This window comes from Macaca mulatta, chromosome 3 (assembly GCF_049350105.2).
Source record: "Macaca mulatta isolate MMU2019108-1 chromosome 3, T2T-MMU8v2.0, whole genome shotgun sequence".
NCBI classification, from domain to species: domain Eukaryota; kingdom Metazoa; phylum Chordata; class Mammalia; order Primates; family Cercopithecidae; genus Macaca; species Macaca mulatta.
The window spans coordinates 143,113,638-143,140,638 of NC_133408.1; the positions used below are offsets into that span (position 1 = coordinate 143,113,638).

At 39.9% G+C, this 27,001-nt stretch overlaps 1 protein-coding gene across 1 annotated transcript in view; it reads right to left on the reverse strand.

The window, feature by feature from the left end:
- Positions 1–27,001, reverse strand: part of RELN (reelin) — a 510,458-nt gene that overhangs the window by 42,745 nt on the left and 440,712 nt on the right. The window contains exons 44-49 of the mRNA XM_028846151.2: positions 24,932–25,190; positions 23,815–24,064; positions 19,782–19,950; positions 7,655–7,795; positions 6,251–6,428; positions 3,858–4,051 (exon numbers count right to left, since the gene is read on the reverse strand). Coding sequence (XP_028701984.2) covers positions 3,858–4,051; positions 6,251–6,428; positions 7,655–7,795; positions 19,782–19,950; positions 23,815–24,064; positions 24,932–25,190 — 1,191 coding nt within the window. The remainder of the gene's footprint in view (positions 1–3,857; positions 4,052–6,250; positions 6,429–7,654; positions 7,796–19,781; positions 19,951–23,814; positions 24,065–24,931; positions 25,191–27,001) is intronic.

Genomic DNA, 27,001 nt, shown 5'->3' on the forward strand with positions numbered 1-27,001 from the left:
AAGAACCCTTGTCAAATATCTTGAGTAAAAGATTTACAACCAGCCATAAGATACTATATGTCACATGGTAGGTGAGGGAAGGACATTAGCTAAAATAATTTTCAAAAACCACAATTAACTGGCTTAATTTTATGAAGTCTCAGTAGTCACTAAATTGAGGGAAATAGAATGTGAACAGATTCAAGTATCCTGGAACTACCAATTGGTTCTGTCTGTGGGCAGGCTTTGGAGGGACTGCACAGTTTTTTGCATACCTGGTTGGTATCTGTAGGCCTAGAGTATATGCACTTTGGTAAACATAAGCCAAAATGCTGACTTTTTTCTGTCACCTAGTGTTTGGCTTCTTCTGCTTCCTTCCCTGGCACCTTGTTTTTACTCTGTTTCCGTGAGTGCTGGCAAGTGACTTGGGGTATGGACACTGGATTGTGGGAGGACATTTGGACTGTCAGCCTGAGGGTACCAGGTCCATTATCAGTTGTCTATGGTGCAGACATTGACTTTGTTTATATGCTTTGTTGAAAATATTTAAAATTCTATATATTCATAGAAAATGTCATGTGAGAACCATGGGCTAGCAAGCCCAGCATGCTATCTATCCCTGTCTCACTCACCAGGGACAGACATGGAAAAATGTGGCTCCATGCTCCAACAGGAAACTGAATTAGCTAGAAATGAGGTCTAAAATGCCCCTTAATCACAATTATATATGAAAACCCAGGAACATATCAACCTTTTGTATTTATATTCATAACTCATAAAATCTGTCAGGGAAGATAACGTCCTTAGATTTACCATCCTCCTCACAAAGTATTTTTTTTTTTCCCTGAGACAGAGATCTCACTCTGCTGCCCAGGCTGGAGTACAATGGTGCAATCTTGGCTCACTGCAACCTCTGCTTCCTGGGTTTAAGCAATTCTCCTGCCTCAGCCTCCCGAGTAGCTGGAGTTACAGGCGCGCATGCCACCACGCCTGGCTAATTTTTGTATTTTTAGTAGAGACGGGGTTTCACCATGTTGACCAGGCTGGTTTCTAACTCCTGACCTCAGGTGATCCACCCACCTCGGCCTCCCAAAGTGCTGGGATTACAGGAATGAGCTACCGTGCCCAGCCAGTATCATCTTATTTTTTTTAAATCTATACTAATCTACCTCCCTTTAACCTCAAGGGATGCCTCTTAGTGTTTGCAAAGTTCCAAGGCAAGGCAACCAGTCCAAGTTCATCCCATGAAGCTCTTTAAACTGAGGGCTGCAGTGACAGTTGTTTTAATTCTTGCCTTTCACATTAAAGAGGTTTCATTATATTAGTTTTGTTTATACAATATATCCTTGTTGATTTTATTTTTCCTTCCTTTTTGTTTTCTGTCTTCCTTGAGGTACAGTGACCAGAACAGTAGGTAGTATTCCAGATGGAGGCCAACCAAGATTCATTCACAGGTAGGATGCTTTTAGTTGGATTTCTACAACTTGAATTTTAAATACTTTTTTCTATTATGCCATCATTCTATGCACCCTTTGGGCCATGATAGCCTAATGGATCTTAGTCTTAAGGAAGAACAGTGTAGACTAGAAAGTATGAAACTTAGACCCTCACCTGTGCGGGTACTGGCAGCCGGGAGACATCACCCTTTAGGCAGAGTCTTTTCCAAAGTCTATTTCCTCATTTTTGTCAATTTTGAAGCTCATTTGTCCTCCCTGCACCTTTTTTTTTTCTTTTTTGGTATGCTTATCTTATGAGATGTTCCTAAAATTTACCTCTATTGGTTTGGCATGTTTAATTACGTACTATCCAAAATCTGTCAGTTTCTGGAGGGGATACACAATCACGCTTCTTCACCCAGAGCAGTTATCTTTTACCTCTAGTTTTTCTTTCCTATTTCTAAATTAGTTTTTATTTTCTCTGATAAATCTTTGACCACATTTAAAAAATCTCTGGAATGGAAATTTACCTAAGGCTACTTGAAAGTCTAAATAAATTATGACCACTGTTCCTACCTCAATTTGTTTCCCCTTCAGAGAACTAAAGTAGATTAGACAGTTATGCTTTTACCCTACAGAAACATAACTCTCTTCTCCTTGTATGTTATGCTGCTTAAGTGTTCAGGAACTCATACTTGAGGTTTTTATAAATTCCTCCATCACGATGAAGAAAGCAGTTTACTTTGCTTGTCTGTTATCTCCTACTAATAGTTGAGCACAGGGTACTCTGTACCACTTGGCTTCTAGTTGGATTCCTTTATTGGCATCCAACTTTAATGCAAGTGGAAGATTTAAAAGTTTTTGCTTGTGGCAAAAACTACTGGTATTTCCTCAATGGCCATTCTCCCTTTCTTCCTTCCTAATAGGAGCCTGTCTTTTTATCCAGGTGACTGGTTGCCCAGAATAAAGACAGCATGTCCAGCCTTCCTTGCATCTGGGGGTGGCTATGTGGCTAAATTCTATAGCTAATGGAATATAAAAGGAAGTATGTGCAGCTGTTAGGAAATGTCCTTGAAGAGAGAGCACACCCTTCTCGCCTCAACCTCCTTCCTATAGACTGTAAAGTTGGGGAGCTAGTGGCCCTTTTGGACCATGAGATGAAAGTCACATGCTGAGTGGGGCAGAACAATAAGACAGGAGGAACCTGGGTCACTGGTGCTTGTGGAGCCACTATAGCAGTCCTGGAGTAGTTTTTTTTGGGGGGGGATGTAATTTACATAGGAGAGAGAAAAAAAATTGTTGTTTTGTGTTTCCTGCCATTGATAGCTGAACCTATTCTTAACTGATATATTGAATTTAAATGATCATTTATAAGATTCTTTTTATTTTACTCAAATTTTAGCCCATATCTGGCTTGCCATGCATTAAAGGATTATCTATGTTTCTTTCTTTTCTTTTTTTTTTTTTAAAAGATGGGGTCTTACTCTGTCACCCAGGCTAGAGTGTAGTGCCACAATCATAGCTTACTGCAGCCTCAAACTCCTAGGCTCAAGCAATCCTCCTGCCTCAGCCTCCTGAGTGGCTGGGACTATAGGCACATGCCACCACACCCAGGTAATTTTTTTTTTTTTGGGGGGAAAGGTGTCTTGCTTTGCTGCCCAGGCTGGTCTTGAACCCCTGGCTTCAAGTGATCCTCCTGCCTTGGCTTCCCAAAGTGCTGGGATTACAGGTGTGAGACACCATGCCCAGCATGTGTTTCCTGTCTGGGTTCTATTTATTTCCTCTTCTCTTCGGCCTCCCCTTGGACCCTGCCTTTCTCTGTCTCTTTCTCATTCTTTCTCTGTTCTCTTTTCTTACCCTCGTCCTCCTCCTACTTTACTGAATATGCTATTTTCCTTCTTAACAACTCTTTGACATTTCTAATTGGTCATATTCATTGCATTTGGCCCTTCAATAATTTTTTTTAAATGACCCATACGTTGTGTTTATTCAAGGTTTTTAAATAAGGAGTTTAAAAATAATCTCTAGGCTTCTTAAGGATATTTACATTTTATTGTGTTTCTTTGCTTTCCAGTCCAAAATTCTCTAAAAACGGAGTGAACACTATATAAATATTTATTTATTTTTCTGTTTCCATTTTCCCAAAGCATTGCTGAAATTAATTATAATATACTAGTTAATTTCTGTGGGTTTTTGCACTGGGTTTATTCACCATTGGCATTGTGGTAGAATATTTCGTCTTATTCTGGGATGTGAAAACTAGTTGTTCTTAAAAACCCAAACCAGCTATTTATCCAGCTCAGAAACGCCTCTTCATTTCAGTCTCAGAGGCATCCTCTACTGAGGCATAAGTCTGAGGTCCCCCTCAGTCTCCTGTGATTGATTGCTGGTAGCAATCTTTGCTCAACGTACTCGTTATTAGATATCAAATCAAATACAAACCCGGGCTTACTGTACTGGTCATAGAAAATCTCCATGAGCAGGTTCCAGGTAATGCCTCCATTGACAGAATATTCCAAGAGAACACCTTGGTTACGGTTGTTTGGTGTAATCAGGCACCCATACATGAAGTAAAACTGGATGAACTCAGCATTAGTGAGGTTTAGATCCACAGTGACTAATAATCGACTACAACCCTAAGAAAAAGAAGTAAAATGAAACAAAAAACAAAAAACAGTGATAAGGAATCTCAGTTGCAGGTTATAGATTTTCTATGTTTTTTTTTTTTTTTTTTTTTTTTGAGACAGGGTCTTGCTTTGTCATCTAGGCTGGAGTGCAGTGGCACCATCACAGCTCACTGCAGCCTTGACCTCCTGGGTTCAAGCGATCCTCCCACCTCAGCCTCCCAAGTGGCTGGGACTACAGGTGCATGCCTCCATGTCTAGCTAATTTTTTGTAGAGACAGGGTTTCGTCATGTTGTCCAGGCTGGTCTTGAACTCCTGGGCTCAAATGATCTACCTTCCTCGGCCTCCCAAAGTGCTGGTATTTCCTTTCTTTTAATATTTATTTTGTAATACAAGCCACACAGTATTGTAGCACTGATTTTCTGACCCTGTTTCTTACTATGTGGGCTCTTAGTATTTTGCCTAGTACACAGTAGGTACCTAGCACATGTTTGCTGAACTTTGAAATTTCGGCATTCAAGACTTATTTACAGAGAACAACGTATTCCAAGATGATTTTCTCTTTTTATTTTTCCTTTTTTTAATATGAAAGTTTATTTGGGCCAAGGTTGAGTACTGCAGTCCAGGATACATTTCCAAGTTGTCTTGGCTGTTTTTTATTTTTCATAAGCAAGATGAGAGCTGGAACTAAGATAACTGTCCTTTATTTTTATTAAACTCTCTCCAGTTATTTTCAGACATTTATTAGATTTTTACAAATGAACCAACCACTAAGAAAATAGCACGCTGAGATGACTATTTTATTATTATTGTTATTTAATTTTTTGAGACAGAGTCTGGCTGGAGTGCAGTGGTGCAATCTTGGCTCACTGCAACCTCCATCTCCTGGGTTCAAGTGATTCTCTTGCCTCAGCCTCCCAAGTAGCTGGGACCACAGATGTGTGCTACCATACCCGGCTGATTTTTGTATTTTTAATGGAGCTGGGGTTTCACAGTGTTGGCCAGGCTGGTCTTGAACTCCTGACCTCAGGTGATCTGCCCACCTCGGCCTCCCAAAGTTCTGGGATTACAGGCGTGAGCCACTGTGCCTGTAAGTAGATGACTATTTTAATATGAAATTTAAAAATAGCCACATCTGGAAATTTTATAATTATAGAGATAATCTCTAATTATTGTAATGTTTTACATTTACACTTTAACATAATTTAATGGCATCTGTATTAATTTATTAATGTTGATATGTGGATTTGTTTTAGTTGAACATATGTGAAAAACTACTTTTAGTTCTAAGTGAGAAAAAGTATCCTGAACACTGCATTCTTTGTCAGTGTTGATGATTATAAAAAGCCTATATGCTGTATGTCATCTTGTTACTCGAGCTAAAATGTTGAATATAAATAATGCACTTCATTGGCACAAATGTAAACTCTAAGGTAGGGCATGCTAAGGAAATAAAAAGCTGGCAGTAAATTTGTTATTTTACAACACTAATTTGTCTATCTAATCATGGTATAAAAGAAATTGTATTTTAAACAGAGTCGCCTTTGGCAGAAAAGTAGAGTGACTATAACATTTCTCAAAGAAAGTTTCGAACCTTGCTGCTGTCACTCACAAGACAATATGCTACACCTACAGATGTCTAGTAATGTCTAATAATTATTCTTTCCTGGATAATCTATACAAATGATTCATTGTTGTTAATAAATTCAGGAACCATTGCAGCTCATTTTCCAGATTTTTGGCTCCTTAAATGCAAAATCTGTTGCAAGCTCAAGAGTTGTCAATTAAAAGGGCTCCATGCAGATGGAAGATTGCACAAGTGCTCTTTTCCAAGACAAACATTCACTCACATTCTTTTATAATGTGTACTTAAATATGCCCTGTGCTGACACTACCCTGAATAATTAAATTGTCTCAACTGATTTGTGGTAGAAAAATCCTGGGAATGATTAGTATTTTCTGATTCTTTAGTATAAAGCATAGCATAAAGTTATACTATATTTATTTTCTGATTACTTAGTATAAAGTATAGTATAAAGTTATCTTTACAGTATAAAGATTTGTATAAAGTTGCAAGTTCAGATCAGGGTTGTACATTTAGGGTAACTAACTCTGCATCTTGGTTTACCCATTAAACTTCAGAAGAGAGTCAGCTATTTGGAAGGAACTTAAGAGGAGCAGAAATGAATAACCAGCAGCCAAACACTCACCCCACTGAAATGGAGAGCCATTCCTGACGCCACGGCTCCACACACTGTACTCAATTTCCCTCCATTCACAGTCAGCCAGTTCTGGTTGGATGGAGCTCGATTGAAATTGTCTTTGAGTTGGGTTGGAAGAGAGGTCTCGGGGTCATCACAGTACAGGCCACCCCACTGTTCATCACAGCTGGGTGCAGAGCAGGAGAGAGGAAAAGTCAACATCAGACAAAGCCCCTGCAAGCTTGTTCTCAAATTAGTGAAGACTACTCTTTTCCTAGTCCAAGATGATGAAAAGTTACTGATTTTCAGAGAGCTTGCCAGAATTCACCTGCTCTCCTTAACTGTGCTTTAGGTTACAAATAATCTATGAATTAACTAACTCTAACATTTCCTAAGGTAGTGATTCAACGTTACAGGTGAAGAGGAAGAAGCAACTTCGAAGAGTCTACTAAAGGCCCATCTCTTATATCACAGAGCTCTGAATGGCTGATAAACAATGGGAGCTGCCAAAGTAAACTGGTAGGTCCGAATAATTTACGAAATTGGTCTTTTTAACAGAGGCTTTGAGCCACTTAGGAATCCAAGGGGCTATGGTTCTAACAGCAGAAGATACTTTGGACAATAACTGTTGCTTCTTATCAAAAGACTGACTTCCCTGTTTAGGGTGGAAGGGAACATGAATATAGGACTAGGAGGCTCAGGGGTCTCAAGGGTTGTCCTGGGTATAGGCTAAAATCATTAGCCAAAAATAGACTTCCCAGGTGTATGGGGAAAGCATCTTCATTCATACTTCCCCATTAAACAGGATAATCTCGAAAATACAGTATAGAGGCCCACACACCATGGGTCTCTATGCTTTACATACACACACACACACACCCCCCTTCATTTAAATTATTCCAAATATGCTGAGGTTCTCTAAGAGTAATATAATAGGCCTGTCCATCAAGTACCTCTGGTAAATTGACCAGACATCTACATACTTTCTTAGGCAAACAACACGGCAATATAAACAAACAACAACAAATGCATATCCTTACATATATTCAGACCTAAGTGAGAAAAATACTTATGATGTATTAGTTTTGGCCAGAACTTACTGAACTCCTGAACCTTTTCTAATGTTATTTTCAAGGCTCAAGTGTATTGCAGAAACACAGAAGGAAATAAAATATAGTTAATTATAATCCATCCATCTCCTGACAAGATAGCTATTGTTCAGTTCCTAATCTCTAAGCAAGAATGAAGATACAGTATCCATCAACTTCACTGTTAGCTCAAGATCATATTTCAGAAAAAAATGTATAACTTAAGGAAGCATGGGAGTGATTCAAAAACCAGTTACAGAAAAATCTCCTAGATGGAATGTGAATCAGGAGCTTTCAACAGAAGGAAGAAAAAAAATCGACTTACAAGCAGTTTCCCTGGATGCATCTCCCATGGCCACTACACATGTCTATGCAGCCATCCCCGATATAGACATTATCTATTGCCCACGTCTGCTGCTTGTCAAAGGGAGCTGGTTGATGCCAGCGGAAACGAGTGGCTTGGGACCTTTGAAGAAGATGAGAATTTTAATGAAGATGCTGTGGAAAAGAAAATGTGTTCCAGTATGTTTGAATAAGTGCATGGAGAAGTGTAACACAAAAGCATGTACATTCCTACTTCTTTTCTGAAAAGAACGTTCATTATTACATTTTTTTTTTTTTTTTTTTTTTTGAGATGGAGTCTTGCTCTGTTGCCTGGGCTGGAACGCAGTGGTGCCATCTCAGCTCAGTGCAGCCTCCGCCTCCCGGGTTCAAGCAATTCTCCTGCCTCAGCCTCCTGAGTAGCTGGGATTATAGGCATGCACCACAATACCCAGTTAATTTTTGTATTTTAGTGGAGACAGGGTTTCACCATGTTGGCCAGGCTGGTCTTGAACTCCTGACCTAAAGTGATCTGCCCACCTCAGTGTCCCAAAGTGTTGCGATTACATGCATGAGCCACTGTGCCTGGCTGGCCATTATTACAATATTCTATACAAAACATTGTTTATAGTCAAACCAAACCAACCAAACTGATAGCTTGATCATATATTTTAGCCCAGTGATCTTTCTGAGTCTTGTAAAGAACCGACAGTCAGAAACAAAAATGAATCCTAAAACTGGAAGCCTCAGGGGAGCCATGAGCCTTGGATTTCGTGTGGGAAGTACCATGGAGTGACACCAGAGCTGCTGCTAACTTGTAAGTGCAAAATCAGAAAAGATGACCATCCCCGAGCAGCTGCAACCCCTCTGCATTTGGTTTGGGAACAGAAAATGGGCTGGATTTCAGCTTCCCACTTGCTTTCTAATTGGACAGAGAAAATTATACAGAGAAAAGAGAGAGCATAATAAATGAGACCAGACTTACTTTACATCGACACAAAAGCGATATAAGTAAAGCTAAAACAGAGGAAGAAATACATTTGCTCATTCACACAGTTCTGGGGAGTGTCTTGCTCAGAAATACAAAAACACGTGTTTTCGGAGGCACTAGATGGCAGTCAAATCCAAGCAATGCCTCAGGCTCAAGTGCATTGAACATGAAAAGACTTTTAGAGGAACCCATTTGTGTTTATTGATCCATATATGTTCTGTCATTAAGAGACCATTAGTCATTTGACTGAGGAAATATCTGTTTAAGGCAGGACAAAAGACCAAACAACAGGAATGTGTTTGCATTTTCCAAATGAAAATATTTCTATAAGTTTAGAAAATGGAGAAGAAACAGACTAGGACTAAAATCTTCACTCTGAAATAAAGAGGTCAGTCCGATACATGTCTGTTGAACGTCTGTACAAACCGGTTTCTCCAGAATTTGGCTTGCTCCCCAGCTTCTTCATGTTCCCCCAGCAGAGTGATCTCTGCCTAACAAACTCCTGTCACTTTCCACTGCATTTTACCGAAACCCCCAGTCCTCTCCTTGGCCCACAAGGTCCTGCCTGAGATCTGCCTGAACTTGGGCCTCTGCTACCCTCCCTCATCATGATCACTGGTTTCTGGAGTACTGTTTCTCCCCTCAGGTCCCAGAGCGCACCGAACTCATTCCCACCTTTCTGCCTGCATGTTCTCTTTTTCTCTATCTCTGTCTCTCTCTGCCTCTCCCTCCCTTCCTCTCTTTCTGCCTGGTTAACTTCTGTGTGTCCTTCGGGTGTCAGAGGAAATGTCAGGTCCTCACAGAGAATTTTTCTTCCTGACCCCTTTTAAAATGATGTTTCTTCCATGCTGTTCTCTCTCATAGCAAACCGTTGTTTTCCTCTTACAGTATTTGTCACAATTACAGTTATACATTTATTTGCATACATATTTGATACATGTCTGTCTCTTTCTTGAACAGTAAGTTACAAGGAACAGGGCAGGGTTGATTCCTTTTTGCTCAACATCATAGACTTCATGTACAGCACTTAGAGCTTAGTAGGTGTTCTAAAGGCCCAGGAAGTTGGTATCCAGGGGCTTCCATTCTCACAGTAAGCAATGTGGAAATGCACCCATGCCCGCAAATTGTGCAACTCAGTGGTTTTGCTGATAAATTATTTTTAATGACTAAATTTATCTAAATTTATTTATAGCTATCTCTGTTTATCTGCAGCAGCAACTTATAATTAACATAGTGGAATACCATATTTCCATAAAACATAATTACTCGGCACCAACATTTTTATATATATATATATATATGTATATATATATTTTTTAGAGTATAAGCTTCTGAAGGGCAGAGAATATCTCTGTATCCCTTAGGGGAATACTGTTTTGTATCCTCAGTGCTTATAGATAGTAGGTAAGTAATAAACTTTCTTTGTTCCTCTAATATCTTACACATACTTCACCAAAGCCCTCGTCACATTGTCTTAAAAGTGCCTATTCATATGTAATTTCCTGTTAGATTATTTTCCTTATTTATCATTTTATTGTTGGTGGCACCTACAGATGGAGCTTCGTAAACATTTGCTGAAAGGCTATTCAGTTCGTAGTAATAAAGATGCTCAGGAAGACCAAAACACCCTACAAAAGATATCCTGTAGAGTAGATGGGCAGGGCCTGGTGTCAGCTGTGGAGGGGTGGTGATTTGATGGCTGTTAAAGGGGGCAGACAGCTTTCCCGCAGCTGAGAGGTGGCATGGGTTTACTGAGCATTGGCTGTGTTTAATCACAATGTGGGCAACCACTTAGAGAAACTGTACGGAAGATTTAAGAGCCAGATACATTGTTGGAGTTGACAGCATTTATGGGGACTTCCAACGCTGACATTTTCAATTTGTGCAACTCTCTGGCATTTCAAAGAAAAGGAAACGGTAAGAAACTACATGAGAAATGTACTAACATGGGAGCTGGCCCCTTAGGAGTAAAGATAAGTGAGGGCTTTCATTTGTACTCTGGCACTAGTAGGTTCTATGTCCATGGTGAGTAACTAAACATGTATAATAAGGGAGTTTAATGAGATGATTTTTAAGGCTCCTTCTCAGATGTGATGATTTCATATTCTTAGGAATAACTACACCTAGTAATTATGTACCCATCAAACAAGGATACCCATACTATCCAATATTAATTTGTAAGAATAGGAAACATTTTCACTAAGAACTGGAATATAAGTTAAAAATGAGAGTTTGGAAGTTGAATTGCCAGGACTTCTTATTCCCAGCCCTGTCACAGCTCCACTGTGTGAAGGGGCCACATCACTTATGTTTATTTGCTGACGCTTCCCTGTCAGTAAAACTGGGAAGATGCTACCTTCTGCCTCACAAGGGTGTTGTGAAAATTAATTAGTTCTTGTTTACCAAGACCTACGAGTGTCTTGGTGGAGTTCCTCGGCAGGTGTTGTCATTTATCTTTAGAATGATGGCCACCATCAGCTGCTACTTCTTAGAGTTGGGGGAAAAATGGTCCCAGAGAAGATCTCTCATTTTTCCATATTCGTGAACTCTCTCCTCTTGCTTCTTTTGTGGAGTTACACCATTTCTTCCCCATCTACAGTATGTAGTAAGTGTTACATCAGTTTTGTTTAATAGATATCCATTGCTAAGTAGTTAAAATATTACTGTTAATAGTATGGTTCCTCTCACTGGTGTCCCAGGTATCTCTCTCCACACTACCTCCGCACCTTTTAACAGATTTCACTACACATTACAGAGTCTTCATTTTTGCTCTTTTCTTCAGAATGACTCTACCTATGAAGTCCTCACTGTCATCGTCATCATGAGAAAAAGCCCTTTGAAAGGAACACAATGTTTTAAACCTCTTCTTCCTTCCCTGAAATATCTTTTACTTCGAAAGAGATACATAAAATATTTAAGCCTAGAAAATCTAGCCTAACAATGCCATTCTACCAAAGACAATGATGACGCCCAGTGACCTAAGTCTCACACTGATTCACTAACAAAACTGAAACAAGGCAAGGATCTCTTGGTTCATGATTACTTTGTATTCTCATTAAGTAAATCTTTCAAAACTCCACTGCAACCTCCACAAAATCATCCTACCCTTATCATTACTTGTAAATATGAACAGTTGTTAAGCTATGGGAGGCTGTATGTGTTGCAGCTGTATGTGTTTTGACTTTTGTGTCAGCTTCGGAGCTGAAGCCCCTGGCCCTGTGTGTTTGAGCAACTGACTCTGTGATGTCAGCCCATTTCAAAATGTGTGTCTATTTGCCTTGCAAGCCAAGACCCTTCCTTTATGTTTTGCATAAAATTTCCTCCACTAGCCTGTTTCTTTGTATTAGCCTATCTTCTTTGACAAAGTTGAAGAATATTCCAAAGAAGATATATAAATGGCCAATAAGCACAGGATAAGAAGCCCAACATCATCAGCCTTTAGGGAAATGTCAATGAGAACCACAATGAGATACAACCTCACACCCATGAAGATGGCAACAGTCAAAAAGACAATAACAAGTGCTGGTAAGGATATGGGAAATTAGAATCCTCTGCATTGCTGGTGGGAAGGTAAAAGAGTACAGCTGCTGTGGATAAAAGGTTGTCAGTGTCTCAAAATGTTGAACATAATTACCAGCAATTCCACCTCTAGGTATATATCCAAGAAAAGTGAAAACATACATCCACATAAAATTTGCACAGAAAGGTTCACAGCAGCATAAAAGGTGGAAGGAACCCAAGAGCCTATGAAGTGATGAACAGATAGATAAAATGTGGCATATCCATAAAATGGAATGTTAATCAGCTGTAAGGAGGAATGAGGAGCTGGTATATTCCACAATATATCACACTACACTTTGATGCTAAATGAAGGAAGCCAATTGTAAAACAAACACACATTGTATAATTCCATTTCTATGAACTGCCTAGAACGGGCAAATAAGAACATAGCTTAGTGGTCACCTAGGGCTGGGTGAGGGGTGGGGAGTGACTGCTATTAAGTATAGGATTTCTTTTAGCGGGGACAAAATATTCTAAAATTACACTGTGGTGATGGTTTCAACAACCCTGTGTTTTTGTTTTTGTTTTTTATTTAGTAATGACTAAAAAACATTGAATTGTACACTTTATTTTTTATTTTATTTTTTTGAGACAGGGTCTTATGTTGCTCTGTCATGCAGGCTGGAGTACAATGGCACGATCTCAGCTCACTGCAATCTCTGCCTCCCATGTTCAAGCGATTCTTGTGCCTCAGCCTCCCAAGTAGCTGGGATTGCAGGCATGCACCACCGCGCCCAGCTAATTTTTGTATTTTTAGTAGAGATGGGGTTTCACCATGTTGGCCAGGCTGGTCTCGAATTCATGACCTCAGGTGATCCACCTGCCTCAACCTCCCAAAGTGTTGGGATTATAGGCGTGAACCACTGCACCCAGCCAATATGCTTTGTTAAAGTAAAGAATATGGCCTGGCGCAGTGGCTCATGCCTGTAATCCCAGCACTTTGAGAGGCCAAGGTGGGTGGATCACAAGGTCAAGAGATCGAGACCATCCTGGCCAACATGGTGAAACCCCGTCTCTACTAAAAATACGAAAATTAGCTGGGCGTCATAGCGTGTGCCTGTAGTCCCAGCTACTCGGGAGGCTGAGGCAGGAGAATCACTTGAACCTGGGAGGTGGAGCTTGCAGTGAGCCAAGATCGTGCCATTGCACTGCAGCCTGGTGACAGAGCAAGACTCCATTTAAAACAAAAACAAAAACAAAAAACCCAAAAAAAACCTCTCTAAATTTGTTTACCTGAAAGTGTTATAGCCTCCCCTCCCCATCTCTTTTCCCCAATCCTTTCACAATGTTGCCCTTTTTTGTGCACAGCACCTTTCCTTAGAACTTCCTGCAGCTTCCATGCTGTGGCTAAAGCCACCTGGGCTTCCAAAGTGTAGTTAATCTTTAAAGAAGGTGTTATCAGCTAGGTCATTAGGGCTAGTAGAAGGGAATAGATCATCTTCAAACTGTGACTTAAAATACCCAAGTCACACCTGAGCCTTTCAGTGGCCACTCCTCTCCCTTTCTCTGTGGATTTGGGTTACCTGCCCTTCCACTGACTCACCCTGGGTCTAAGGTGATATTCAAGAACCCATGCTATTTGAGCCACCTGTTATTTTTAGGTCTGGGGTTAGTAAGGAGGAGGAGGCAGATTCAGATTAGGGGCTATGAAACTGATGTTGGCATCTTCCTCTCTTCCTTTTCAGTCTCTCTCAAGAACTCCTGGCATTCCTGCCTTCCTGTTTCTCCTCGGACCATCTCTCTTAGGCAAGCAATGAAGAGGCAGTACTAATATAGTGGTTAAGTCCATGGCCTCTGGCGCCAGACAAGCTGTATTTATTTCCAGTATCTTACTGAAACTGTTCTTTCGAAGGTCACTCATTCTCTCAAATTGAAAAATCCAGTAAAGCTTTTGTGAAACTTTTTAATTCACTACTCTCTATAGTTTATGTCATTGAAGGCCATATTTTCCTGCTTGTTAATCTCCTCTCACCTGGCTTCTGGATGCCATGTTATTCTGAATCTTCTCTCTGCCTGAATCCTCTCAGCCCCATTGCTGGCCATTTCTGTTCCTTCTGCTATTAAATTTACGAGTCCCCCCCCCCCCCCACCTTTTTAAACACTCTCTTATGGAGACAGGTGCAGTTTTACAGCATTGCCTGTTACTCTATGTTTATGCCTCCGAAGTTCATTATCTTCTCTTGGGCTCAGATCTTCATGTCTCTGTCAAATGGACATTTTCATTTGTACCTCGAGCCATCACATGTAATCCAGCATCATTTGACTAAATTTGCCATACTGTCCCTCCTGGAATCAACTTTAGCTTGCTCCTCACATCTTCTCACTATTTTACTAGGCTTCAAACTCTAGAGTCATCTCTTGACGTGTGTAATGGAGAAGGAGAAATTAGTGGCTGGGTTTTAATCAATTATTTCTTTGAAATGTTCTGTCATATCTGCCTCATTCCTTCAGCTGTAGCCCAGACTTGTTACTTCACTTAGAAGTTATTGTCACAACACCGTTGCCACCTCCTCTTATGTGAATCTGTTGTCCCAATTTTTTTCTTGGAAGAATATTTTCAGCTCAAACCCACCACAGTTCATTTTGCCTACAAATCTAAACTTTGCCTTGCTCCAATGATTGCTGTAAGTTAACCCAACTCTACGAACCAGCATCTTGTCATAGCTTCCAGATATGAGCCCTCTGCTTGAATCGGCAACTCACGCGCTTCCCCCAGCCCCATACCTATGTGTCCTTGCACTGTCCACATTGTTCCCCTGATTTAGAGTGCTCTTTTCATTTACCCACCTAATTCCTAGCCATCCTTCAAGGCCAGGCCCCATCTCTTCCATGAAACACTCGAATTCTGGCATTCAATATCATCTCCCATTTCTTGATACCTGCAGCATTTCTAGCCCATTCCTCAGTGAAGCATTAAATTATATACAGCAGGTATTACTTTGCAGTTGTTTCTCGGGTATATGTCTAATTTTCCTTAAATAGGTTGTAACCTCCTCCAGCGCAAGAATTTAAGACGGTGCCCTATCCATTATCATGGGCTCACTCTCATTCAAGATTAAGCTGTGACTTAGGAAAACTTCTTAGTCTGAGGTTGAAGTCTGATAATAAACCTGTGTTATGGTTAACAAGTGTGATTATGTGGTTAACTCATAAAAGTAGAAATAATTTTCATTTTTAATAAATCTTGACAATGTTCTCAACACTTCCATGCACATTTATGAGATTTTCATATGGTAAAAACGATCTCCATTTTTCAGATGAAGAAACTGAAGTTTAGAAACACAAAGTAACTTGCCTTAAAAGCTCATATGGGTGAAAAGGCAGAACCCCCCTCACTATGCTACAATGCTTTTTGTTCATTTATTTATAAATCTTCTTTTACAAAGATCTAACTTAACTAATGTGTATGGCAAGGAATAGAAACTATGAATCTATCTACTTCAATTATTTAGGTTTTAACATAGCAATGTCTGGAGCAGAGTGTGATGTAGTCTGGAGCAGAGTGTGATGTATCTTGTGTTTAGTTTCACTGTTCCCTTCCTAGTGAGGAGCAGCAGCATCCCTTCAGGTTTGCAACTCAGAGACCAGGGAGTCATCTTCAGCACTGCCCTTTCCCTCAAGCTCCCACGTCCCTCAAACTGACCCAGCTTGGTCAGTTTCATTGCCTCCCATGTCTCTTGACTTTCTCTCCACTTCTCTTCATGTCTCTTCAATGCCTGTACCATTGGCATTTCTTATTTCTGCAAGAGCCTCTTTACATCTGCTCTTATCCTCTATTTGTTTTCTGTTTAGAATGGGCTTTTCTGTGGCTACTATGAGAGTTAAAAAAACCCAACAGATGCTGGCGAAGTTGTGGAGAAAAAGGAATGCTTTTACCCTGTTGATGAGAGTGTAAATTAGTTCAATCACTTGGAAGACAGTGTGGCAATTCCTCAAAGACCTAGAGGCAGAAATAGCATTCGACCCAGCAATCCCGTTACTGGGTGTATACCCAAAGGAACATAAATCATTCTACTATGGACACACACATATGTTCACTGCAGCAGTATTCACAACAACAAAGACATGGAATCAACCTAATAGCCCATCAATGATAGACTGGATAAAGAAAATGTGGTACATATACACCATGGAATACTATGCAGCCATAAAAAGGAATGAGCTCATGTCCTGTGCAGGGATGTGAGTGGAGCTGGAAGCCATTATCCTCAGCAAACTAATGCAGGAACAGAAAACCAAATACCATATGTTCTCACTCCCACAAGTGGGAGCTGCACAATGAGAACACATGGACACATGAGCGGGGGGACAACACACACTGGGGCTTGTTGGAAAGTTGGGGGTGGGAGGAGGGAAAACATCAGGAAGAATAGCTAACGGATGCCGAGCTTAGTACCTAAGTGATTGGATGACCTGTGCAGCAAACCACCATGGCACATGTTTACCTGTGTAACAAACCTACACACACTGCACATGTACCCCTGAACTTAAAAGCTGGAAATAAGAAAAAAAGAAGAAGCTTTTCTGAATGCAAATCTGTTCATGTCTCCCTATTGCCAAACACTAAACAGGCGTTTAAGTGTTCCTATAATGAACCTCCAAATCTTTAATACAACCTACAATGGTCTTCATGGTCTGACACCATCTCATACCTCACCTTGCTCCTCTCTTTATCTGATCCATATATTCAACATCTCAAATACACCTGCCCTCTCCTACAATTGGCTACTGTCCCTGTTTGGAACACTCCTACCCTTACACTTTACCTAGTTAACTTACATTCATCCTTCATGTCTTACCTCAAGTATCCTTTTCTTAAGAAAGCATTCCCTGGCTTTCTTGACAGGTCATATCACTCTCCAATATAGAAACTTAGAGCATCATGTACCTGTTTTCCATCACTTATCACAATTGAATTTATATTTACTCCTGTGATTATTGGTGATTTATGGCCAGTACTCCTCTCCCACCAAATTAAAAGCTCCTTGAGTCAGGGATCAGTTCAGCTCCCTCATAGGCCTAGCACATAATTAAACAGTTAAAAAATATTTGTTTAAAGAGTGACTGAATGAATAATTGCTACTGATGACTAGTGACCATTTTAGTTTGGTGAATGGTTTGACGTCAATTTGTGACCAGCCAACCTCAGCTGGCACTCATTACTACTGTGCCAACAATACTGGGATCCTAGCCTTATGGTCGTGTGTTGAGTAGACAAGGCTGCAGTTGTGACATGGTCACAGTCATTCCTGACCCTTACTGAGCACATGCCTTTAAGTTGTCAGCATCACGTGTTTTTTATAGCGAAGAGCTACAAACTGAAATACTCAATTCTGGCCTGCTGGACCACATAAACATTGACATTTCAACATACTTCCAGGTAACAGAGACAGTAATTTTAACTTAAAACAAGGAAACACCATATTTACCAAATAACTGAATGTAAAAGTAGATGTAGTATAGATATGTTTACTCGTGTTTGAAACAAGTAACTCTGAGACTGGCATATTGTTCTAATGATCTTTGGTATATGGCAGAGAAGTGAGTCTGACTTGGGCTCCCTCCATGCACATTTCTTTTTGAATTACCCAAAGGGCCTTGTTACAAGTCGGTGTCACCTTTAAGACAAGTGTACATGAGCCTTGAGGGTAATATAATAAACAAACTGCTTATTCTCAGTACAGAACGGGGGAAATGGATGCTCATCAGATTTTTCAAATAACATTTGAAAGGGTCAAAATTCTTGTGAGTATGTACAAGAGACAATTAAAAGATAGATTAAAAGATGAGAAATAATTACTTTTCTTGAGTAAAAGACTCAAGGGCATAATGACTAGCTGGAGTAAATCTTAGAATGTCGCTTATTTGCAAAATGTGACTGAGTAGCTGTGTAATAATTCACAGAATTCATAAAGACTTAAAAGACTGTTGTCTTAATGGAGTTTTTTTTCTATTTTACTTATTAAGATCACTTTAATAATTCATGCATGGCAACACCTTTAATGAGCAACAAAATCTCACGTATCTCATTTAAACTTGGCAACTCTGCTGACAGTTAATATAGTCTCGTACCTCTGAGCCAGCAATTGTAAAGCAGCCCTAGGCTGTTAGTAACTGAAACCATCCCATTTATGATAATTCTAAGAAATGTTATGCCCTAGATGAATGGTGGAATTTTATGGCCATTTGCTAGGAAAATTTATTCATTCTTCATTTGTGGGATGACAAAACAATAGTGAGCCCAAACTATAACTCCTGTTCCCCACACTGGATTGGTTGCTTTGCTTCTTTCTTAATGCAGCAACTGAAAACCATTGTCTTGGAGGAAATAGAAGTTTCTATCAAGATGTTAAAGCTTTCCTATAATTAGCACCTAGTTTAGATGGTGAAAGAGAGTGTCATGTAACACCATTCCACTAGGCAAAGTTAATTCTCTGCTTTACTCAAACAGGAGTGGAAATGCACAGATAATTTAGATTTAACTTCTTTATCAGAATTTACTAGGCAATTTTATTTTTATTTACTTTAATTTTTAATATATATATTTTTTGAGACAGGGTCTGGCTCCGTCACCCAAGCTGGAGTGCACTGGCATGATCATAGCTCACTGCACCGTCAAACTCCTGGGCTTTAGTGATCCTTCTGCCTCAGCCTCCTGAGTGGCTGGGACTACAGGCATATACCACCATGCCTGACTAAATTTTTGTAGAAATGGGGTCTTGCTGTGTTTCCATGGCTCGCCTTGAACTCCTGGTCTCAAGTGATCCTTCCGTACCAGGCAATTTTGTTAAGCCCTGATCCCTTTCCATAGAGACAAGAATGAAACACTTCTTTTATATTTTTCACTAGAAATACTTCAGATAATTCTTAAGATAATGTCCAAAATAAAATTTTAAAAGCAGACATAATTTTAATGTACATTTATTTGCTACCTTCATTTGTATGACATCACTCACTCCTATATTTACAGCAGCCTCACTAGCAGAAAACAGACCCTGTTTAAGTCTATTCTGGATCCAGTGGGCCTATTTTAAATGACTTGTCTGGGCATCTCTGAATTAAGTTGGAGAAGCGAAGTGATGCAGCCACTGTTTTCTTTTGTAGTTCATTCTTTAAAAATATTAGAGTTAAAAGTCAGTAAAGGCCTGGCTTTTGGGAAAACGTGGAATAATGTCATGATAAAAACTGGTTTCTGTTTTACTCATTAAGACAGCCTTAAGATTTCCTGGATTTGAATGTTGGCCTGCCCTACTAGGTTGGGGAAGTTCTCCTGGATGATATCCTGAAGAGTGTTTTCCAACTTGGTTCCCAGCATGGCACAAGTATACATATGTAACAAACCTGCAAGTTATGCACATGTATCCTAGAACTTAAAGTATTATAAAAAAAAAAAAAAAAAAAGAAACAGAAGGAAAACAATTAGGAAAAAAAAAGGCAGCCTTAATAATTCATACATGGCAATACCATTAGCAAGTAACAAAATCCTCACATATCTCATTAAACTTGACATGCCAAATTTTATCACATTTGGGCTCACTATACATAGAAGCATGTGGCGAACATGTAGAAGCATCCATACCTGGTATAAGGAGGGAGAGGCAGAGTAATTCTGGTCCACTTGTTGAAAGTGTCTGACACCAGGATCCGCTGCAGATGATAGCGACTGCATTCCACATTGGTAGGCAGACAGTCCCTTACCAATGGGTGCCATGACAATCCAAGATCCACTGAGTATTCCAATTCAATCGCTGAAATAGGAAACATTATTTTGGATACAAACATATATCTGCAGACCCAAGAACCATACTTGCTTATCATATTTCTGTATGTTTTAGTTTCATTCAAATGTCAGTTTGATTTTTTCCTGTATTTATATTTCCTACTTTGAAATGCTTCCTAGTTTTTCTCTCTGTATATTACTAGTTATTATTTTTAAATTTCCATGTTGAAATAACTTTTAAGGGGATATGATCAAATGAAACATAAATTTTCCTGAATCACATCTTAGAATGAAAAGCTTTTGGAACAATCATCGTGACAAAAGTATTGCTTCATATACAGTTATAGTATTTGAGTAGCTGCATATAATTGCTATGATATATTTGTAATATTATAGTGATAGAATATATATCACAAACATATCATTTAAATGGTATATAATTTAATATAGTATAATACTTATAAATTAATATAGTTTAATGGTTAACATACAAATAAGGAACATATTATATATTTTAATAATTAGTGTTCAAACAGTTAATACATTGAGCAGACTTCTCAAATTTTGACCATTTTATAGGAATCCTGAACAACTAATGTCAATTTTGCCCCTGGTATGGGTGAAACTTCTTAGAAATTATAAACTTTTGCTTATATATCTTGCTCTGCTGTGTTATAGAATATAAATAAAATATGGAAATCTGAGGGGTTTAAGGAGCAAGTTGAAGGCCATGGAATATGTGCCAATGCATGCCATCAGGTTGTGGGTCTAAGGAAAGATATTTATTTCTTTCCTTTTTCTTCTGGAACATTCAGCCCATACCCCCATCTTATATTTCTCTCTCCCTATTCACTTTATGAGCTGCCTCAGTCCCCACCTCCCTTCTGAAGGCTGTGGTTCTCAGTCTTGGCTGCACACTGAAATCACCTGGATACCTTTAGAAACGACTGATTCCTGAGTCTCCCTACCAGAGATTCTGATTGAAGTCTTTTGGGGCATGGCCAAGGTGTCAGGAGCTTTAAAGCTTCCCAGGTGATTCTCCCATGCAGTCAGTGTGAGACCACACACCGCCCTAAGGTTTCTAGGTAAATACAATGGCCTGGTCTCAGTCTTCATGGTGCTTGCCTCCTAACAGCATTGGACATTATTGATTACTCCCTGATTCTTGAAATGTTCTTTTATTTTGAGGGACATTATTCTGAGTCTCCTGTCTTTTATTCTGACTCCTTTGCTAACTTGCCCAGCTATGGGGATTCTTCTAGACCTTGTTTCTGGCCATCTATTCTACAAGTACACTCTTGATTCAGTGATCACCTCCTCTGTGCCCCAAATTTCCTGGTTTTACATCTCGAAATAGAGTTTGTGTCTACTGAGCCTGGCACTGTGCTGGATGCTGGGTGCGCTGTGATGAGCAGTATAGACACAGTTCCAGCTTTCTATACTGTGTGTCATCTTCACTAAAGGATATCTTCACTTAGAAGTCCTTTCACTTGAATTAAGAAAAACTCACCGTTTTCCCTCATTAACAAACATCTCCTCTTAACTACCACATTTTATCAATGGCAATACTTTTACATTGGTTTTCTGGGTCCAAAATTTAGAAGTGATTTTAGCCGTTGGTATAAGAGGTTGTTAAGAAAAAACACAATTTAGAAGTTATTTTAGAAATTTTATGTTTCTGTCTCCTTTACCCTCTATGTTCAACTCAGTCCTGATATCTGCTGCTTTTTTTTTTTCCATTATCTCTTATCAACTTTATCCATTCCATGTCTCTTCATGCCACATAGTGCAAGTCCACATTGCTTCCTACAGAGATGACCACTGTGGTTTCTCTACTGGAATTCTTCTCTACCCACCTTCATTGGCTCTGGAGCTAATCTTCGTGAAACATATCATGTCACCTCTCTGCACTTGTGCTCTCCTGTTCATGACCTTACCAAGCACAAATCCCCACGTCTGCCTTTTAAGGCCCTTCTTAATTTGTTTCCAACTCCACTCAGCCACTTTACTCTTTCATAATATAATTCATTTCCTCTCTCAGGAGGCTGCACCGGCTTGTATAGAAAGTACGTGTGACTGGGCTTACGAGGGCAAAATTTTGGTCCTGGTTGGTGCTGCTGCAGAATGACCATGTGATAACTTACTTCTTTGGGCTCTCCTCTACTTTCTTTTTTTTTTTTTTTTTTTTTTTTTTTTTTGAGACGGAGTCTCGCTCTGCTGCCCAGGCTGGAGTGCAGTGGCCGGATCTCAGCTCACTGCAAGCTGCGCCTCCCAGGTTTACGCCATTCTCCTGCCTCAGCCTCCCGAGTAGCTGGGACTACAGGCGCCCGCCACGTTGCCCGGCTAGTTTTTTGTATTTTTTTAGTAGAGACGGGGTTTCACCGTGTTAGCCAGGATGGTCTCGATCTCCTGACCTCGTGATCCGCCCGTCTCGGCTTCCCAAAGTGCTGGGATTACAGGCTTGAGCCACCGCGCCCAACCTGGGCTCTCCTCTACTTTCTATGTGAAGAAGGGAGTAAGAGTCTAGACTGTTTTCAACATCACCACACTGTGCTCTTCTCCATTAGATGCAGACCAGACCTGTTGAGGCTGGTCTGCTCTCAGTTTTAGAAGAACCCCACATCTGCTTCTTTGCTTCTGCTTCCAGCCTAGTTTGGGGGTCCTTTCTTCTCCATCCACCCTTAAAATCTACTTCAACCATCAAGGTCCACTTAATACTTAGCTCCTTTGTGAAATGTTCCCTAACATCTTATATTGGCCAACCATTGGTCATCTCTTGCTCCCTCGAGTTCTCATTACATTTTGTATCAGCACTGTTCCATGGAACACTTGATTTACTGGGCTCTCTGTACCTACTGAAGACAGGGTGTGCACCTTCTACTTTTCTGTCTTCTCTTTTCCAAGTTCCATCCCCACTGACTAATCTAATCTTGACTGACTGTGTCTGAGGTAGAAAGAGTATCTCTGGCATTCCTCCTAAAGTATGTCTATTACATTCAGACTAATGAGAATATTAAAAATTGTGAATTCTGCAGGACCTTGAAAATAACCAAATTCCTCAAATTTCTGCCTCCCTGCTACCCAGAATCTAAAACTGAACGATTCTAGTTTGTGTCTGCTGGAAGAAGAGTTATATGGGGATGTGAAAGACCAGGAGACCCAGAATCCTGACAGGTCTGTAAGTTCAGATAAAGAGTGCAAGTGTACAATGATGCCAGCTTTTCTCTCCTAAGATGGGTCTGTGAGTGTGAATGCATGGTATGTGTGAGCGTACACATGCACATACTCATTCTAGGGGTTGCAAATTGGTCACAGTGAGTGTGGCCTGGAATGTGCTGTGATCCACGGTGGCAAAAAATATAGGCAAAATGGGAACAACAAAATGTCATCATTTGGGGGGATATGGAGAGGAGACAATAACTGGTTTAATCTAATGCCCCAAGAATTTAAATCTGTGAATATATGTATTAATAAGTCATATATATATATATATATAAATAAATCATATTGCTGATTCCTGGAATTCTCTATGTGATTGATGAGAGCCCTTATTGGAAAAATACTGCAAGTATTTATTATTCTGCGAGTCTGATACTAAAAAACTTACGAATTTACAAATTATTATTATTTAGGTTATTTACTTTATAAAAGAAGTCTTCACATATGTATGCTTAAAAAATAAGCTCACATTCTGTTGCTTTCAAAAATCAACTTTTAAAACTCAAGTTATTAATACATGCAGTATATTCAAGAATACAGTGTGGTTTGACTCAAAGTGCACTCGTGTTTTACTTACAGGTCTATCAGAGAGGCACAGTAGTCCTATGACAGAGGCAGCCACAGAAGCTCATGCACACATGCCTGTCCCTCTATCTGGAGATGGCATACTCACCATAACAAGAGTCTGTGACTGAGCAGGAGGCAGCGAAGTCTATCTGTAGGAAGGAATCCTCATTCACGGCAATGTCTGTGCTGACCACGTAACGGGTGCTGGCCTTTTCAATGAAGACCAGGGCATCACCAGTAGAGCCACACACGGGCATCTTGGTGCCTCCTGGGTGAAGCAGCCATTTCCTACTATCAAGGGTTGTGAAATCATCTTCCAAGACCGTATTACCAGAAATATTTCCTCCAATAAGAATCTGAAATGTATTTTTAAAAAATCACAAATTTTCCATTTAGTTTTAAGAAATGGAAAGTTCTGCCTTTTTCGTTTGTTTGTTTGTTTTGATCTGTCAGCCTGCTCAGAACTGGCACCGGACGGCCAGCAGGATGTGAGGGGCCTTTCACAATGCTCTTGTTTATGTCTGCTTGCCCATCTGGCAAGAAGCTACAGAAAACAAATCAGAGGATCGACAAAACCATTCACAGCCTACACCAGCTAAACTGTGCCTTTGGAAATGACATGCACCCAAGCTGGGAAGCAAAATTTGGCTTATGTGTGATTATTTTCCATGTAAAATTTCTATTTAAGGACAATTGTACCCTAAGGCATTTCAGTTCCAATTCTTTGCATGAACACTACGATTTGTTAACAGGTTCTTTGAGTTCTATTTGATATACATTTTATTATGTATAAAGATCCTTTGGAGCAGTCTATAAGGATGTGGGGGAGATTGGTTCATTTTTTTTCCTCAAAGGCTAGGAAAGAGGATTTGGGAACTACTGCATGTGGCACCAATGCTAATTTGCACATTTTCCTTTTCAGAGAATTATAACCTTGTATCACGCTTGATAAAGTCCCTCTATCCATATGGCAGAATCCTCTATGAGCAGGACCTAGTCCTTCTGTTGTGTTGTTTATTTTTATAAGCTTAGGCAATTGAAGGAATAGAGAATGAAAGGAAGCTAAATGCCATATCTAATCTAGCTGTGTGCCCTTGGGCAAGTCACTCAACTGTCAGTTCTGGGTTTCATCTACTGAGCAAGCAGGTTGAACTAAATGCCTTCTAAGGCCACATTCAGCTCAAGTGACAACAATTAAAATAGTTAATCCTGAAGAGACTGACCTGATCGATAACCCAGGGGCTGTAGAAGTGCCCATTCTCAGACGGTTGCCACCAGCGAAGGCGAGTAGAACCAGAACGGGCTTTCAAAGGTATCTCCAGGGCAATGTACCTGCCCACATTGCTGGAATTGCTGAAAAGGAACTCCTGAAGAAGACTCCACGAGAGGCCACCGTTGAGAGAATACTGTAGGAGCACGGGTTGGCTCCTGGGGTCAGGAACGCCTTTACCACATCCCAGTCTCATGAAGAACTGCACAAATCTGACATTTGTAAATGTTACTGAAGACTTTCACTTCCACAAGAAATCCACATGCTTAACAACAGACAAGCACATGGGGTAATGCAGGGGAACGAATGGCCTCGATAAATATGGCAATTTAATGAGTGTCCAAAGCAATCACTTCAAAGTCTGATTTCCCTTTTTAATCGGAAAGGGAGTTATTTAAATGTGAAGTCTGAAAAAAGGCAATTCTGCACCCGTATTTGTCTAGCGACTCTCCTCAGAGAAGAGCCTGAGGGACCTGAGCACTCCCTGCACCCTTTGGCTCTTCTATAAAAAGATAGGAGGGGTCTAAAGGCAGTTTAGTGTGGGAGTGTGTGTTGTCATCTATTTAAGATAAATTTTACTCCTTAAACGTTGGAACTGGAAGAATGTAATTAATGTAGTTTATGCCACATAACTGGCAGATTATCTCTTCTAAGGTTTCACCAGTCGTTTTTCTGATCTCATGTTATTGGCTTTGGGAGGCACATTTAAATTCACCGGTTGTAGCACCTCTTTGTGAAAGGCCAGGCATCTTTTGGACGAGGTACGTCAAGCCTGGGCCTCTTTTCTCTCTTTTGTGCTGGGGCAGGGAGCATGAGTGTGGGGTGGTGGTGGTGGTGGCTGTGCCAGGCTCTGACTGTTGCTGGGTCTGGGGATGGATGATACTGGCCACTGAGAATGGTGGCAGCCGGCCAGTGGCAGCGTTCCCAGCTGGCAGGGAGGTGGACAGAGTGGCAAGCAACCAGCTGGGGTGCCAATGAAAACTAGCTCACATGTTATCTTTGGCAGGCAAGCTGCTGCTTTCTGGTCTGGCCACGATGCTAGCTGGTAATGCAGAATAAATTTCATGTGTAACCCAACACACATACCCACTAATGTATGCATGCTGGACATAGGAAAGATATTAAGATGTATAATAAAAATATTATCAGTACCATATGTAAAACCATTCATTCCTCATGAGTTCCCTTCCCCACCCCATTCATTTATCTTTTGACCCTGAAAAAATTGGGATTTTACGTGGAGCATATTCAGTTCAATATATGCAAATCCTACACAGCATGCAACTGAGATGAGCTAAATAATGGAGCTTTTAACATTGGATTAATGAAAACATACATGGTTAGTGTCTAGTGACGTTTACATTTGTAAAAACAATAATCATTTACAGAGAAATACTTTTAGTATATGGTCTACTTGTATTGAGAAAATCCTTGTATTAACTTAGTGATAGATAAACCATGAGAGACTTACTTATTTGGGAACACCTAATAATTTCTAAATTAGAGAACTCAGCTGCTAAGAAAAATCTGAAATAAGGAACATCAAATTAAACTATATGCATTAAAGTGGGATAATGATAAAATATTGTTTTTGTAACTGTATAATTATCTCACAGAACTGTATTTTCTATGAAGTGTGATCAAATTTATAATCAATAAATAAAACATTTAGGAAAAAGAAGGGGTAAAAATGTTAAGATTTATTGTAACATGCTCTGAAATATTTCAAAAGACAAAAACATGGTTTTTTTGTTCATTTGCAAAATCAGGTCAGGGTTCCATTTTACACATGTTAAACCATCTTTCTTATCTTCCTTGTTAAGTTTTTGGCTCATCAAATGATCAAGGGATACACATCTTGACAGGACATAATCCTCTGAGCCAGTTTAAAATGTTTGTTTCTGAGTGACTGTGTTCAATTTAGAAAATGACTGCTTAGAATGTGTGAGTGAATCATTGGAAAGATGCTTATAAAGAATAAGGCTGCCCCTTCAAATGTTTTTAACTTAAATTGATAGTGGAG